Consider the following 17680-nt stretch of genomic DNA (forward strand, 5'->3'; position numbering starts at 1 on the left):
GATCTACGGGGATTTTCACGCACAACCATCTCCTACACCAGTGGTTCTCAAACATTTTCATGTCAAGGACCCCCATATGAATATGTATTTGTCCAGGGACCCCTATCTGAAAATAGGTTGTGCTAGGAGGACCCCCGTACAAGATTTGTGTTGTTAAAATGTTTCCAAAATATGCTTAATGTTCCAGATTTTTTCACAATATTTTTGAAAATATCAGATCTAAAAGCTCACAACGCGTCGTAGAGCTGCTATTTTCAAATAGTCGATGTATATTTAAAGTATGGTTAAAGTGGTTAAATTGGGGACCCCCAGGGACCACCTCAAGGACCCTTGAGAGCCATGCAGTAAATAAACAATGGCAACTTTGGCATTGAACAATGAAAACTGTGTCCAATCAGAAGGCTCAAATAAAATAAATGGTTTCATGGTTTGTGAGCTCAAGGTCTGAGGCCAGATTAAAGTCACATGGTTCAAATAACTGTGAAGTAACAAACAGCCAATAATCTGAAATAATCTACATTTGTAGCAAAACATGATTTACTTCTGTCACATAGTTCATGTGCTGTTGTTCTGCTTTTAACCCATTCAATCCGGGAACGCATAATGTGTTCATTTTTTTATAATCTCCGGCACCGTTGGCCCGGTCGCTGCGAAACTGTGCACACACAATCCCTGGATGCCAATTCAGAACCTCTGCCTCAAATGTTTCACATGGGCCTGTTATAGCGCCACCTGGAGGCCAATTTGTGAAAAACCCTTTTTTTATATTACTCCTACAGATTTTATCCAAACGTCATGCAAATCGGTACACAGTATCTCTATAGTCATGTGATCAATACGGATCTGTCCGGTTTCCCATATTCCATCCTCATTGGCTAAGGTTGGCTTCCAAAATTTGCAGGATTGGTCCGTTTTGAACAAAATGCCTCAAATCATGAACGCAGCTACGATTTCCGTGAAATTTCACAAACACATTCCCACTAGGCCAAGGAAGAAATGCCACCCTTATTCACATTGGCCTGTTATAGCGCCACCAGCAGGTCTAATTAAAAAATAGCAGATCTACAAGCTTGTAGCGCTGCACTGTTTTGAAAAATTGTTAATATTTGTGCAAATCTTTGAATATATATATATATTTAAAGTAAACTAAATCCTAACAGTTATTTTTTTTTGTACTTATGTTGCTTTAATATCAGTGGTTCTCAAACTTTTTTCATGTCAAGGACCCCCCAAAATGATATGTATTTGTCCGCGGACCCCCATCTCAAAATATGTTGTTACAGGGACCCCCCCAAACGCAAAGATTTTAGTTAAAAATGTAGTATATTTATATTCAAAGATTTGCACACATTTTCACGATTTTGTTTCTTAAAAAATAGCAGATCTACAAGCTCATAGCGCGGCACTCGGTGCCGCACTATGAGCTTGTATGTCTGCTATTTTTGAATAGCCGAATAAATCTTACAATGACACACAGATGCGTGCGTTCCCGGATTGAATGGGTTAACCACTACTTTAACTAAATTCATTGACCGCTGTCCCCCAGGGCTGTGTACATGGCCCACCACTTTTTCTCTCTTTTTTTTCAGCATGGCTCTGAAAGAGAGGCAGCCTTTTTTTTTTTTTACAAATAGCACCCTCCCCGCCCGGCTTCCTTCCCCCGAAACACGGGCCAATTGTGTTCGTATATAGACGCTCGACAAGGCCGCATGCACCACGGTGGATTCGAACCCACAACCTCCAGAGAGGTAGCTTTCGTCTTTTTGTCTGTCTGTCTACTGTTTGTGTATATATATAATATGAAAACAATTGACTAACACCCAACTCCTATTCTTATAATTGGAGGAGCATCTCTCCCTTGTGCTCCCCCTCCACTAAACCACTGTTCCAAATCATAATAGTTTTCTGAAAAACTTGTGTTGCTATATACGTACATAGCTGAAATCTAAAATGACACAGATGTTTTCCCGTTTTTACTGGGTTCATGCTCCACTTCGTCATAGTGTCACACGAGAGTAGTGAAAATAGACATCTACTCAAGTGAGCGTGTAGATTGGCTATTTTCACTACTTTTAAATATCTTTTAAATGACGATAAAAAAAGAAATGCTTTTGGACATACACGTTTTCCACCCAACAGCAACAATAATAGTGGTTACACCATTGGTTCTAAAGTGGGGTACTTGGGGGGATACCAGGGGGTCCCCAGCAAAATGTGTTAATAAAGTTTCACAATCATTTAAACCCCTTTATCCATATTTTATACTTTGGCTATTCAAAAATAGCAGATCTACAAGCTCATAGCATGGCACAGAGTGCCGCGCTACGAGCTTGTAGATCTGCTATTTTTGAAAAATCGTGAAAATGTGTGCAAATCTTTGAATGTACATTTTTTAAAGCGAACATTTGTAACTCAAATCTTTGCTTCTGGGGGTCCCTGGACAGTGGCGGAGCGTCCGGGGAGGCCAGGGAGGCGGCCGCCTCCGGGCCCGCGACCCTGGAGGGCCCGGGCCATCAGATAATAAATCGGTAAAATCAGGCAAAAATAAGAATTAAACAACATAACCCTAACCTAACCCTACCCTAACCCCGAAATAAAGTGACAAGAAGCCCCCCAAAAAGTGACCGAATCCGCCCGAAACCTGCGTGCGTGCATGCGCAGGGGGGGCCTGATCACTGTGCTGTGCCTCCCGGCCCGGCTTTGAGTTGTTCCGCCACTGTCCCTGGAACAACATATTTTGAGATGGGGGTCTGCAGCCAAATACATATCATTTTGGGGGTCCTTCACATGAAAAAGTTTCAGAACCACTAGGTTAAACGAAACGTGGCCCTCACATTGCCCACCTGGCAACCTACGTATCCAAACTTCCAGCTGCCATGCAGGTCGGATGCAGCAGACATGGGGTATCCGATCCCTGCCACCCCGATGTCAGTGAGGGCCAGGTTGATGATGATGGCGTTGGTGGCTGTACGCAGCTCCTTGAATTTAACAAACATCAGCAACACCACAATGTTGCTGGCTAGACTGATGACACCTGAACAAAGGAAAAGACGAGCTGAAAACACACAGTCTAAAAAGATACAACAGCAAGATACAACAGCATTTAAAGATACAATATGAGCAGGGGTTTTCGAAGTTTTTTTGGCCAAGGACCCCTTAGCTGAGAGAGAGATGAAGCAGGGACCCCCACCCCCACTACATATTGTATAAGTGTTGCAGATTAAACATTTTCATAGATTTAATAGATAGCTTCATATACTTGTTTGACAGCACTGTCATCAGTGTTGTCTACATTAATGAGTTTTGGTTAGTTGACTTATCTTTTCAGTTTTTATGTTGGATTCATTTTAATGTGTATTTTCAGCCATTTTTTGCCGAAAATAGCTGTTCTACAAGCACACAACGCTTCGCAGCGTGGTGTGCATGTGTTTGTACATCTGCTATTTTCGGCTAATGTTCCCCCCAGAATAGGAATTCTAGGGTTCAAGTGGTTAGTGTAAAAAAAAAGTTCCTATCACACAAAGATTTGGTGGCCCCCTGTAGTAACAATTTAAATGAAAAAATATATATATTTGAACCAATCTGTATGCCAGAGTAGTGATTCTCAAACATTTTCAAGTGAGGGACCGTCACATTTACATGACTAGTATTTGGCCGCAGACCCCCATCTTCTTCTTAAAATGATTCAAAAATAGTCCAAATGTTTCACACATTTTCAAGATTTTGTTTAGGAAATAGCAAATCTACAAGCTCACAATGTGTCACATCCCCCTCCTCCAGCTGCAAAATAGCGTTTTACCCGTTTCGTCGTTATGCCAATTAATTACTCCTCACACACATTGCTATGTGTTGTCACTGCTGTTGTATCCTACTGACACACCTGCCAGTGAGGAGCCCCCACCGGGAGGACGCGGAGGATTCGCACCCACAACCTCCGTGGTGGTGGCCAGGCACTTTACCACTGTGCCAGCCGAGCGCCAGTAGTGAATAATTTCCAAAATGTACGGAGACCATGCCAACATGAGCATTGAGACAACAAATAGAAGTGCAGCCAGGGATACACTAGGCAAGGTTTATAAATAATATTCCCCTGGTTGATTGCTAACTAGTCCATACCCGGCGATGTGTGCTGACAAACTATCTGCAGTAAATGCACATTGAATTTTGGTTTATGCACTCGGTATGCATATTTAACGTTTTGGAGATTTAATCCTGCTGGAGTGTGGTGTGGTGTGTGTCACAACCCGGTCATTTACGACCCGAGTTGGAATCATTGCCACCCACAACCATGAGAAGTGGATGTGCCAATCTGCGTGCTAGTGCTACTGTATATAGAGATGATATCCAAAGCGCCCTCCTGCTCATAGAACACAGTGTGTGTGGACACAGGCCCTAAAAGAAAGTCCTTTAGAAGTTTGTAGTGCCTGTGTTTTCTGCCGTTGTGTGTGTGACTGTGTGCAAGCCAAGTCTAGCCAGCGGCTAGAGATCCCATAGCCTACGAGGCTGTAATCATGATGACAGATCCCATAGCCTGCGAGGCTGTAACCATGACGACAGATCCCATAGCCCAAATCGCTCCGAATCGCCAGTGTTTACACAAAAACTCTATACAGCTTAGATTTTGGGAAAGTGAAAAACTGGCTTTGGCACTGTCTGCATAATATGCTATTGGTCTATAGAGACACACGGGGACTACAAATTTCACGCCCACTTTTGAGACAGCGCCGCTACTCGAGGTCCGTTAGAACGATGAACTGCAGCTGCCAATGCATTCCCTATGAGAGGATATGAAAGTTAGCCTACTTTTAAAATTACCCTGCATTAACTGAAGACGATATTGATTTAAATAAAAATATGTTTCCAAATGTATGGAGTGTCTTTGTCAACATATCTTCTTGTTTTCTTAATAGTTGATGTGTTTCACATTTAATTTGCCACTTTAACGAGTTACCCATAATGCTAACACAGCAGAGGGTAGACAGCAGACGGGCATTTCAGTGACATCACTGTCTTTACGAGCGCCGAGCGCCGACCAGTGGCGTACCCACTGTAGAGGCATAACAGGCGGTCGCCTGCCCAACTAAGATCTCGCCTTCCCTAAAAAAAACAAATAACCCGAAAACGTGCTTAATGTCCTCAAAGTCACGCATCCAACAAGCTTTGAACTGAGCAGATTGGACCTTCTGTTCCAGAGATAATGACCAAAACATATTGAAAACGGCCACTTTCGCCAGTTTTCTGGGTATTGAAAACCTCAAGGGATGCGTCCGTGACGTATATACCATGCGACCACTTAAACCCTGGATCTCCGATGCTAGCGGTTTTGACATACTGATGGAGTATATTATAGTATATTGTGGGTATATCGAGATGAAAGATATGGGACATTAAAAAGGACAAATTAAACAAATGGGACAGATTATTAGAACACAAAAAAAATCGCTACAGCCTCAGTAGTTAACCAGTGAAATGACGGTATTTTACAATGCCTCTCATAGAGATTGCATTGAGAGCTGCAGTTCATCGTTCTAACGGACCCCGAGTGTCAAAACTGGGCGTGGATTTGTAGGCCTTCCGCTTCCGGCCGTGTGTCTCTATGCAAGTGTGAAAGTTCAGATCAAATGCTCAACCCATTAAGGATGAAAATGCGGATTAGACAGACTGACAGTCAGAGGTTTCCTTTATTTATAATAGGATCAGTGCAAGTTTTGCATATAGCCAGACGATCAGAGATAACCCTATGGAAATGTGTGGGATTTCTAAATTCAGTGAATGGTCGGAAAACAGGGTGGAAATAATTCAGATGTTTAATAATAACATTGCAGAACCGATGAAAGATTTCAGGGGTGGTCCTTCATATGGGATGGTATCAGGATTGGTTTTCAGAGCAGAGAGAGTAGGTTTGTCAGTGCTGGTTTTCTTTGATGTCCGATCGTCATTCAATGAATTTAGATTTGTCCCTAGATCAGTGATTCCCAACCTGTAGGATGGGGCCTTCTGGTGGGCCGTGAGGATATCGCAAGTGGGCCCCAAAATAATTGGCAAATGATAATAAAACAATTAACATCGGTATTTAAAGCAATTATAATAAACTAAATGTCAGGTGATTATTACAATGTTTAATTGTTTAATTGATCCATTAACCCTAACACAATCAATTGATCGATCATTACAATAAAGGATTTAGATTTCCAAGTAGGCGCTGATCCAGAACAGGTTGGGATCCACTGAACTACATACTATCTGGATCACTGTTAGTAGCGAAAATAGCAGATCCACCAGCTCACAACGCGGCACAAAGTGCCTAGACCAGACCCCAAAGTGGGGTCCCTGGATCATTGAAGGGAATCCAGGAGGTCCCCAGCAAAAAGTGGAACAGTTGAAACATTTAAGCCAAAAAATAAATAAAATGGTTATTCGAAAATAGCCGATCTACAAGCTCTCAACACACTGTGAGCTAGTGGATCTACTATTTTCGAAAAAAGGGGAGAAAAAAAACTCTCATGGGGTCCCTGGCATTATATATTTTCAAATGGGGGTCCACAGCCAATTATGTATACATTTTGGGGTCCTTGGCATGAAAATGTTTGAGAACAACTTTGGGTCAAATGAAAATAAACATAATGTTGCAACATATAGCCTACTTGCTTTTAAGTATATTTTATTGCCAATACTTTAATACCTTTACCCAAGTCAAATTTTCAATACAGGCCTTTTACTTGTAAAAGGGCAGTGGTTCCCAAACCTTTTAGCTCAAGAACCAAAAGAGAAATTGGATGTTTACCGCATTGTGAGCTTGTAGATCTGCTATTTTCACGGGACAACGCCCGTTGCACGTTGATGTCATTTGTCGATGTGTGGTCCAGCCCTATGGAATGTATGTGCTACTAAAAATGTTTTTAAAATATTGTTTTGATGCTCATATTAACCTTACAAAGTATTAAGTCGTTTTTATTAAGACATGCTAATAACATTCCTTCCAAATAACATCATCAACTTGCGACGGACATTGTCCCACTTGAGTAAAAGATTAACCATTTATAAAATAAAATAAAATTGTAAGGTGTTTACATTTTCTGTATTTTAGTTATAGAGGGCAATTATAATGTATTAAGGCATATTTATTTAACCTGGTAAAGCCCCTCCCTCCGGAAATCTCATTTCCATTTGAGGGAGGGGCTTTACCAGGCTAATATGTATTAGCCAGGGATCCTTTTAAACTAAAAAAAAATAAAAAATGGAAATTATTAGATTTTATTTCATTTATTAATTGCTTTTGAAGAAATATGTTTTAAATGTAGGAAACTGAAAAACTATGTGACATTTACTTAGGACCCAGAAATAAATTGTCCTCGACCCTAACATGGGCCACTGTTTGAAATATAGTGCTATTAGAGTGTTTGTTCAGTAACAGGGGTCTCATGTCTCTCCAGCTCTTTAATAAACAGAAAATAAATGTTCAGGTTGGGACACCAGTTTGATCCAATCAGGAGAGAGAACTCGGACAGGATACAGGATGAGCAAGTGAAATTGGAAGTGATGACACCAAAGACATGAGCAGACACAATTGGAACTGGAACACTAGATAGACAATTGAAGTTGATAAATGGCTTCTCTCTTGATTAGATGAAATTAACCCATCTGAAAATGTATTTTCTATTTATTAAAGAATGGCAGAGAGAGGAAGACCCTTGTCACTGAACTCTATAACAATTATTATTATCACAATGTAGAGCTTTTTTAACAAAACAAACACAAAATCACAGCATTTAATCATTATGAAATGCAGTGGTGGAAAAATGTAGCTACTCTGATTTATCTTTTACCTGAGTTAAAGTAGCAGTACCACAATTTTGCTCTATTACACTGTTTCCCAAACAGTGTTTTTTTTCTGGGTCGCGAGAAAATATTCCATTGTTTTTCTGTTTCCTTTATTAAAAACATAAATATAAATATAATATATTTATATATAAATATATATATTTCTTTTAGTTTAAAAGGATCACTGGCTAATAAGCCAAATATGCCTTAATACATTATAATTGCCCTCTATAAATAAAATTAAAAACACCTTACAATTTGTATTTATTTTATAAATTATTTATCTTTTACAATGCCCGTCGCAAGTTCATGATGTAATTTGTCCATGTGTGGTCCAGCCCTAAGGAATGTTATCAGCATGTCTTAATACAAAACAACTTCATATTTCCTAAGGTTAATATGAGCATCAAAACTATATTTTAAAAACATTTTAGTTGCACATGCATTCCATAAATTCATTCCTTAGGCTGGACCACACATGGACGTGCAACGGGCGTTGTCCACCTTGAGTAGGCCTAAAAGATAGATATCAAATAAATAAATTATGTAAGGAGTTTTTAATGTTTAATTTTAGTTATGGAGGGCAATTATAATGTATTAAGGCATGTTTGGCTTATTAGCCAGGGATCCTTTTAAGAAGTCGTGAAAATAGCAGATCTACAAGCTCACATTGTGGCACAAAGCGACACGTTGTGAGCTTGTAGATCTGCTATTTTCACTAGTGTGAGTCCCGGGCCAACATTTCTCTTTTGGGTCTTGAACATAAAGTTTGGGAACCACTGCTCTACTGTATAGCAATGATTCCTATCACAATATAGAACTATTAAACACTTAACTTTTAACAAATGAAAATAACTTACTGCACCTTTAATGTATTACATGTCTCACCTGCGGTGATGAGGTATCCAGCCACTATGTTGTGTTCCATTTGTGTGAAGGCACTCTTCCCTCCGTACGGTACGGACATGTTCACTCCAGAGTCAAAACCCATTTTTAGTAACGTTTTCTAAGCAAAACGTCAAGCAACAATTGCACCCAAAATGAAGAAATACCACCCCAAATTCCGCAGAAAATTTAGAAATCTCACCCCAAACGGAGAAATATCGCCAAAAATGAAGAAATATCACCCCAAACGAAGAAATATTGCAGAGAATGAAGAAATGTTACCCAAAATGAAGTTTGTGGTCTCATAAAAACTCAAAATTAAAAGCTAAAATTGTGAAAATACCATCTAACATGAGAGGAACTTTAAAGCAAAAATTATTTGCTTTAAAGCAAAACTAACATCAAGCAAAACATATCACTGTAAATAAATATCACCTAACTTTGCAGCCTTAAAAAAATACAAAATGAAAAGCTAAAATAGTGAAAATAGCATGGAACACAAGGGGAACTAAGAAACTAATCTGTCAGTATTATTACTGAATGGTACTGGGTGGGTTTCGGGGGCTTCCAAATGGGGGAGGTAGGATTTGTGTGCTGAGGATTAGGACTGTTTCTCAACGTGGGGTCTGGGGACCAAACATGGGTCCCAAATAGACCCTTATGAGTCTGTAACTCTGAGAGTGTACACATGGAACTAAACCATTTGTACACTCGGAGTTACAGCGAAGGTGAAAAAGTAATACTTTCAATGTTTGATGTTCCATTTTAACAAGTGTGCCATTTACACTTACATTATACACATTAAGCAATCCTTGAGTAGTACTTGACTACACTTAAGTACACTTGAATGCAATAACAAAAAAGCACATCCACACAAAAAAACGTGTTACATTCTTCAAAAAGCATAATTTAAGTATATTTCTTTCCACCTTGGAAAACTGCAAGGGTCTATTTGGTTCCATTTGTACAGTCTCTGAGTTACAGACCCATAAGGGTCCATCTTGACCCCTAGTGGTCCCCGAACCAACGGTTGAGAACTAGTGGATTAGGACATACTTTGTTAGTTGGTATGTAACATGGACACTGGCTCCAAACAACACAGATTAGCTCCCTCTGTCACGTGGAATTGTAGCTACTGCCAACGTGAGGCTGACATAATACATTTAATGCTGATCCGGGACCAAAAGAGTTTGATTTTAACCATTTAAAGGTAGTGTAAGTTAGTGGTTCTCAAAGTTGGGTCCAGGGACACCCAGGGGTCCTTGGGGGGGTTCAAGGTGGTCCTCAGCAAAATGAGATAATTATATGTGTCAAAATAAGTTGAAGCACTTTAAACCGGCTTTTTGAAAATAGCCAATCTACAAGCTCACTGCACGTCATGTTGTGAAAATAATTGTGGAAAAAAAATCAGGATGTTTTGGAAACATTTTGACAACACAAATTGTGTAAGGGGGTAATTGGTTACCAATTTCATCCAATGAGAGAGACCCACAAAGACTATTTACCATCTTGTTTTTCAGTTATAATTTCTCATGTTTTTTTTTATATCACTTCCAGTTTTCACTTGTTCATCCTGTATCGAGTTCTCTCTGCTGATTGGATGAAATTGACAACCCACCTGAAGCAGTATTTTGCGTGTATTAAAGAGCTGGTGATACAGGATGACCTCTGTTACTGCACAAACTCTCTATAGCAATGATTACTATCACAATATAGCTTTTTAACCATTGCCGAAAATGGCCGACCTACAGTATAAGCTCACAACGTGTCGTATTGTGATGCATTGTGAGCTTGTAGATCTGCTATTTTTGCTCAATGTTCTCCTGTTATGACCTGGCCAGAAAAGGCTGCGCTAGCTCATGTACTTGGCATGTTCGAGCCACAGGGTGGTTGTGTAGTTAACATGCCATGATGTAACTCCAAAGGTGGGCAAGAAATAAAAAATAATTGCTCCATTGACTAGAAATTGATTCTAAATATGCTCATCATTGACATCCATTGTACTGTGAAGAAGCTCAGGAGGTGCTCTTTTAGCCTGTAAACAAACACAAAGTTGATTCTGACAAATATAGAACCAAACCCAGTACTGTTCTTTTTTTTTTATAAAAAAATGTTCAACTTCCTTTTGATTTAGCTTTTTGAAGATCCAGATCCACAGACCCAGTCCGTGTTTTCTTGCTAATAAAAATAGTAATATCAACAGCAGGGCTAAAAGAGCTCCTCCTGTGCATTTTTTTAATTATCAAGTTCTAGTCTATGGAGCAATTATTTTTCATTTCTCGCACACCTTTGGAGTTGCATCATTGCAAGGTAACTACACAACCCAAACCTCTACCAAAGTGGTATAGCCCTTTAAGTTCTTATTTATTGGTTTCACAATGAAAACTCACTTTTTAAGGTTTTAAAGAAAATATACCATGGCAATGTTTTACATGATTTTTTCTAAATATGCACGTTATATTATCATTGAAATTTTGTCAATTATTTGGGGGACCACTTATCCTCATGGCCCACAGGCTGAGAATCAGAGTCTTAGAATATAACTAATATCACATACAACCATTAACAAATTCAGCTGTATTAACCACTTAAAACCTCATATATACCCCGTCGTTGCTGTCCGGTAGGAACCAGCTAACTCCATTTTCCCGCTTTTGCATTTTTTTCCATAAATCAGGGCTATTGAACACCCTTTAGGTCTGTGTTGGTAAAAAAAAAAATTGAACCAATGAAAAGTACTAAAAAGTGCTTCTGACAAAACCAGCTAACTCCATTGGATCCTCAAACTTTCTGCTAAACCAGCTAAGTCCAGCAAAGGGGGGTGGAGTTAGCTGGTTTTGATGACTCCAGGCTCCACCCCCTTTTGAGCTTGGAGGTCCATTTAGCTGTTCTTATCAATGATGAACAAAACCTCCTAACTCCATTTTCGTTTTGTTTTTTCATTTCCTGAAAAATGACCATTTTGGAGTTGGTGGTTTGGAGTTGGCTGGTTCCTGCCGCAGAGCGACAGAGCGCGCGTGCGCACACACACACACACACACACACACACACACTAGTAACTTGCGACTTGAGGGCAACCAAAACAAAACCATCAAGTAAACTGAAGCCAAACTGTATCCATTTTAAATAAGATTTAATAATATTGTAACCCCCTCCATGTCAATATTTCACTGATGCAGTACAGCCAGTCTTTCAGACAGACAGCCTTTAAAACATACATATGGTAGAAAGAAGGTAAACTGTCATTTTAGAGGTAGAACGGAGTCTCAATTTGATCCATTGTAAGACGGAGGGGTTATTGGTTTTCGGTAACGATGGTCCCAGAGCGGTTTTCTGGACAAGAAGCTGGACCCCCACACCCTTTAAAAGAGGGTTCTAATGGACCCCCACAACCTTTTAAAAGAGGGTTCAAATGTTCATCTTTACTCCTTCTTCTTGTAGTCTTCCAGGTGGCAGAGGATCCATCCCGATGGTCCCAGGATGGCCAAAGCAAACCCCAAAAACCCAATGACTGTTTCCTAAACAACAAAGAGACAAAAAGGAGTTTATTAATTTCAGCACGTCACTGTGGGTTTTACTGTGGGTCGGGCGGCGCGGGATAGTATTCCCGGAAGTGCATTATGTGTCTATGAGAGCGGGCGACTACTGCCGATAGTCAAATTTGTGGGCGGAGGGACGACATTGTAGATCAGCTATTCTCAGCAAAGAGATTTGTTGTAGAAGGGAAAAAGCAGGGGGCCTAGTTAACTAGGGTGACCATATTCTGAATTCCCAAAAAGAGGACACCCAGCGAATGCACGCGCACGCAGCGCGCGTGCATGCGTTCCTTGCGCGCGCGAGATTTTTTTTTAGGCTTTCCCCCGGATTTGTAACTTTTGGGGGGGTTTTTTGGTACCTTAATTCGGTTAATTTGGTTAATTCTGGGCCTCTTTGAGGTACTGAAAAATATTGCTTTATAAATAATATATTTATTTATTTAAAGCATGTCTCCTCTGTTTGTTTCAGATAACAAAATAATCACAGCTTAATAATTCAGCTTTTTAACAAAATAAAATAACATCTCTCTCTCAACAAGTCTTATCTTAGAACAAGTGAGGTACCCCATTATTCAAAATAACCTCTCATGTCTATAATGTAAAAATGTAAAAAATGCCTCAAAACCTGTTAATTATAAACAAAAGAAAATAGAGAAGTAGCCTGTTCTTCAATGTTATAGCTCATTCTTCAAAATAATGTCTCCTATGGCTAATGTAAAAAATATAAATAATGCCTCAACATTTAAACAAAAATAAAAGAGAGGTAGATAACAAAATAATCACTCATACAAATATGCTCTATAATATTTCATGTTAAGTTCTGTATGAACATTCATCTTTTTAACAAAATAAAATAACCTCTCTCTCAAGTCTTAGACTTATCTTAGAACAAGTAAGGTACCCCATTATTATAGTCGGTCAATTTGGCAGAAGAAGTCTCGCCTTGCACAGCTTTCTTGTGCTTTGAAGTGGCAGTATGGGCTTGGTCTGACGAACCTTTATTTCCCACGGAGACATATGTTCCTGCTTTGCAAACAGTACACTCTGCTTCACATTTGTCACGACCCAGACGAAAACACGGGTACTTTTTGCGCATTTTATCTGTGAAGTTGCATTTGCGTTTCGGCATTTTCTCCGCCTCTGTCTGTGTAACTTTTCTCAGTCGGGGTGCAATGAATGACAGGCAGCGCTGAGCGCGATGTATGCTGTTCAGTGTGTGTCTGTGTGAGTGTGTGTGACTGTCTGTGTGTCTGTGTGTGTGTGTGTGTGGTCACGTGTGCCTCCAGCCTGTCAGCAGCTGTGTTGCCAAGTCTCGTGAGAGAAATAAGGAAACATTCCTCCAAAACAAGCCAGAAAAAGAAGCAAATTTTTGTTTTTGAAGTTGCGGTAAATATTCGGACATGGCAACACTAACAATGTGAACAACTCGTTCGCAATTTACAAAACCGGGGTTACGGAAGTACCATAGTTAGCGCTTTCATTGTAAAAAAATAAATAATCCCAAAACACCGGACATTTGAAGGATTTTATAAACCCCCCCCGGACAGGCCGGACAGCACCCGAAAAGAGGACATGTCCGGGTAAAAGAGGACGTATGGTCACCCTAAGTTAACCCCTGTATTATATATATCTCAATTCAGGGGAATAGTGTGCCGCTGTATAAGAATGCAACGTGTTGTGAGCTTGTAGATCGGCTATTTTCAAACATTTTTTTTAAGTTTGAAAATGCATGGAAATTTCATGATCATGATAGATCTGCATTTCTCAACATGGAAATGATTGACAATCATCCAAAAATAATTTTGATTACCCAAAGTTATTGTGATTAGGCGATTAATGCAACAATTTAGAGTATTTGAAGGCTTTAGGAGCCATGTTTATGTCTGGAAACAAGCATAATAGTAAGTACACATCGCCACTGTTAGGTGGAAACCTGGAATGTCAAAATCGGTTCCTTATGAGTAACCTCATGTACATATCTGTATCTGCTGGGACGCGTTGTGAGCTATCAACGTTTGACTGTAAAAAGGAAAGTTTGAATTTAAATACATGAAATCAAGGTGAGCTCTGAGCAAACAGCTTCAAGTCAAACTCTGTCGGGCGCAGAGCCCGAGCCGATCAACAAGACCACAACGCGTCACAATTCTTTGTTCGTATAGATAGACGCTCGACAAAGCCGGATGCACCACGGTGGACACACAACCTCTGTGGTGGTGGACACTGGACAGGGACGTGTTGTGACAGAGAGCGCTTCTCAGCACCAACCGCAGCCACAACCGCGACACACATAGAGAAAGAAAGAGACTTCTGCAGTCTTTAAATGAAGTTTTACTGCAAATATCCGTTAGTAAATATAATGTAAATTTTGAGATTAAGATTTGATAGGACATTTTTGGCAGCACTGGCTTGTAGATCTGCTATTTCCGCGATTTTTGTGCAACACTCTTGTACGGTGAACTAGGGCGTTAATTCATTAAAAACATAACTTGAAATATGGAGATACAAGGTTTCTGCGACAACTGTTGTGTAGTGATTCTCAAACTTTTTTTTCTTCTTTTTAACCCATTAAGACCAGGAACGCATCTGTGTGTCATTTTTTATTTCTTTGGCTATTCAAAAATAGCAGATATACAAGCTCATAGTGCGGCACAGAGTGCCGCGCTATCAGCTTGTAGATCTGCTATTTTTTTTTAATCTTGAAAATTCGTGAAAATCTTTGAATACATATATATTTTTAAAGCGAACATTTTTAACTCAAATCTTATTGCTTCTGGGGATTCTACAAATGTATGCTAAATCCTAACAGTTTGTTGCTATAATATCAGTGGTGTCAAGGACCTCTCAAAATTATGTATTTGGCCGCGGACCCCATCTGAATATATTTGGTTCCAGGAACCCCCCAGAAGCAAAGATTTTAGTAAAATATATATTCAAAGATTTGCACACATTTTCACGATTTCTTTAAAAAAAATGCCAGATCTACAAGCTCATAGCGAATAGCCAAAGACATCTCAAAATGACACAGATGAGTTCCCTTCCCGGTCTTAATGGGTTAAAGGGCCCAACATTTGAGACAGAATTCATCTGTGGGACTACGCATTTACAACAACTACGCTTGCTTAATTGCTGTTGGGTGGAAACCTCATTATGTCCAATACAAAAACAGCTATTTTCACTACTTCTGTGTGACGCTGTAGTATGACGAATTAGGGCATTCATTTAAGAAAACAAAACATAAAACGTTTACATATGTAGACACAAGGTTTCTGGCCAACAGCATCTATTTAATTGTTGTAGACATGATCTGGAGAGATATGGTCTGTCATTTGGTCCACAATTCCTTTACTGTGTATGCCTAATGGACATCACACTAAGGGTTCTTGAAATAAAAAGGTTTGAGAACCACCGGTTTAAGACCACCAAGGACCCCTGGGGTTCTAGGGGGCCCCCAGCTAAATGATCGATAGTTAGGAAATAGGAACCAAATGTACCCTTATGGGGCTGTAGCTCTGAGAGTTATGGTGGTCTGTGGTCTAATTCAGTTAGTTATAAATGAATACTTATATTTAGAGCTGTCGCAGTCATGCAATTTTTTTATTAACAATTTAATTGTGTTTTTTTGGCATTCAACATTGGAACATAATATGTTCCTTTATTCATATTATGAATAAATATTACATTTCTGTACAGCCTTTTAGGCTTTGTAAACAAAACATTGCACAGGGCAGATATGACAAATAATTTAAATAAAAATAAATTACTGACATATTGAATCATTTTATACGTTTAAAATATTTAAAAAAAATAGCGGACATAGCTGATCTACAAGGTCACAACACTGACGAGTTGTGAGCTTAAAGATCTGCTATTTCCGCTATTTTTGGAAAATGTATGACACTTTTTCAACATGGAAACGATTCTGACCATTACACAAAAGTTATTGTTGATTACCTAAATAATTATGATTATGTAATAATTGTGACTGTCCTACTTACATTGGGTAAGTCACTTAATTAGGCAAATTAGTACACAATGTTCCATTATGGAAGAACAGTGTACTTATGGAAGAACATATCACTCAATAGATAACAGTGTACTTGGCATGGTATGTTACTGTAAAACGTAAGAATACATTACATAAAGCTAGATAGAGAAAACTAACTATGATTTAAGTAAAGGAAATTATTATTCAAAGACACTTATTAATCTAATAGTTTACATGTTGGCCCTTTTGAACAAAACACAGTAATAATATATCATGAATTGATCACGTTTGTTATCTAAAACTGCGTTTGACCTTGATAGTAAAAGCTCATCTAAAAAGAACAGATCTACAAGCCATAAACGCGTCGCTCCGCCACGCGATGATAGCTTGTAGATCTGTTCTTTTTTAACGACAATCGCGGCACTCCTCGCGAGAACGGAAGATAAACGAAGCGCTAGCGGTGTAGAAGCTAACATGCTAACAGGGACTTACAACGGGGCCCAGGGGGTCCTTGGCCGGCGCGGAGCCCAGGTTGGCCCGGCTTTGGAGCGCTGTGGTCCGCAGAGCGGGAGCCAGGCGGGTCGCCATCATGGTCCTCAGGAAAGAAGACATTCTTTTATAATAAATATATGTGTTGAAGTCTGACAAGCAAACACACGCTGTTCTCTCGGCCAATGTTCTGTGATGATGTGATTCAGAATGACTGGGAGGTCAATGCTACCACATCCTATACTCCGGAGGGACGGCCCGCGTTGTGATTGGCTAGTTGGTTGCGAGGCAAACACTATAGGTTGGCTCGGTCATATCTATGGGCTCGGTCACCCTGACGACCAACAAAGCCAATCATAACGACAGTCCCTGTGGGCTATGGGGTTTATTGGTATTTGTTCTGTATCCGGGCGGACAGCCAGATTCCATTCCCCAAAGTTCGGTCACTCGCTCACTCTCCTCGCTTCCTCCACTCGCGCCTAAGCCCCGCCCCTGCGAGGAGCCGAGGATTATTTGTGAGGACGAGTGGTCGAGTGGTTGCCGTCAAAGGATCGGACTGCACTGGGTCCGTCATTTCAAAGCGACAGAAAATTCCGCGATCACTTATGACGTCTCAAACAGCTGGACCAGAGCCGTGGATGAAAATATACATGCATAGAATAATATGCAGGTATAGAATAATACATAATATAAGAATAGACAATTCATCAATGTGGATGGCCACATTGTTATCTTTATAGTTAACATTTTGTGCAAAGCCATTTATTCCTGAAATAGTGAACGAAGCGCCAGGATGATTAAACATTTATGAATTAAATCCTGACCCGTCCCTCTTTTTGCTCGTACAGTCCCCAGACCCCCCCACCCCCCGCAGCAGTCCCGCACGGCACTGCTGCGTATAACAGCCACCGTATATTACAGAGTATGTCTGACTCTGAATTACATCATTCATGCAGGGTGGCCA

The 17680-nt window shown here is 39.9% G+C and overlaps 2 protein-coding genes across 2 annotated transcripts in view; both read right to left on the minus strand.

Moving 5' to 3' along the window:
* The window catches only part of rrh (retinal pigment epithelium-derived rhodopsin homolog), a 38573-nt gene extending 29651 nt beyond the window's left edge, over positions 1-8922 (minus strand). The window contains exons 1-2 of the mRNA XM_080413704.1: positions 8710-8922; positions 2844-3034 (exon numbers count right to left, since the gene is read on the minus strand). Of these exons, the coding sequence (XP_080269830.1) occupies positions 2844-3034; positions 8710-8812 (294 nt within the window). The 5' untranslated portion in view covers positions 8813-8922. The remainder of the gene's footprint in view (positions 1-2843; positions 3035-8709) is intronic.
* Positions 8923-11822: 2900 nt separating this feature from the next.
* Positions 11823-16944, minus strand: cox8a (cytochrome c oxidase subunit 8A). The gene is made up of 2 exons (XM_080413460.1): positions 16720-16944; positions 11823-12224 (listed from the first exon to the last, which is right to left on the minus strand). The coding sequence occupies exons 1-2, from the start codon at positions 16837-16839 to the stop codon at positions 12129-12131; spliced, it is 216 nt and encodes a 71-aa protein (XP_080269586.1). The 5' UTR covers positions 16840-16944; the 3' UTR covers positions 11823-12128.
* Between the last annotated feature and the right edge of the window lie 736 nt (positions 16945-17680).

This window comes from Gymnoscopelus braueri (genome assembly GCF_963280865.1).
Source record: "Gymnoscopelus braueri genome assembly, chromosome: 19".
NCBI classification, from domain to species: domain Eukaryota; kingdom Metazoa; phylum Chordata; class Actinopteri; order Myctophiformes; family Myctophidae; genus Gymnoscopelus; species Gymnoscopelus braueri.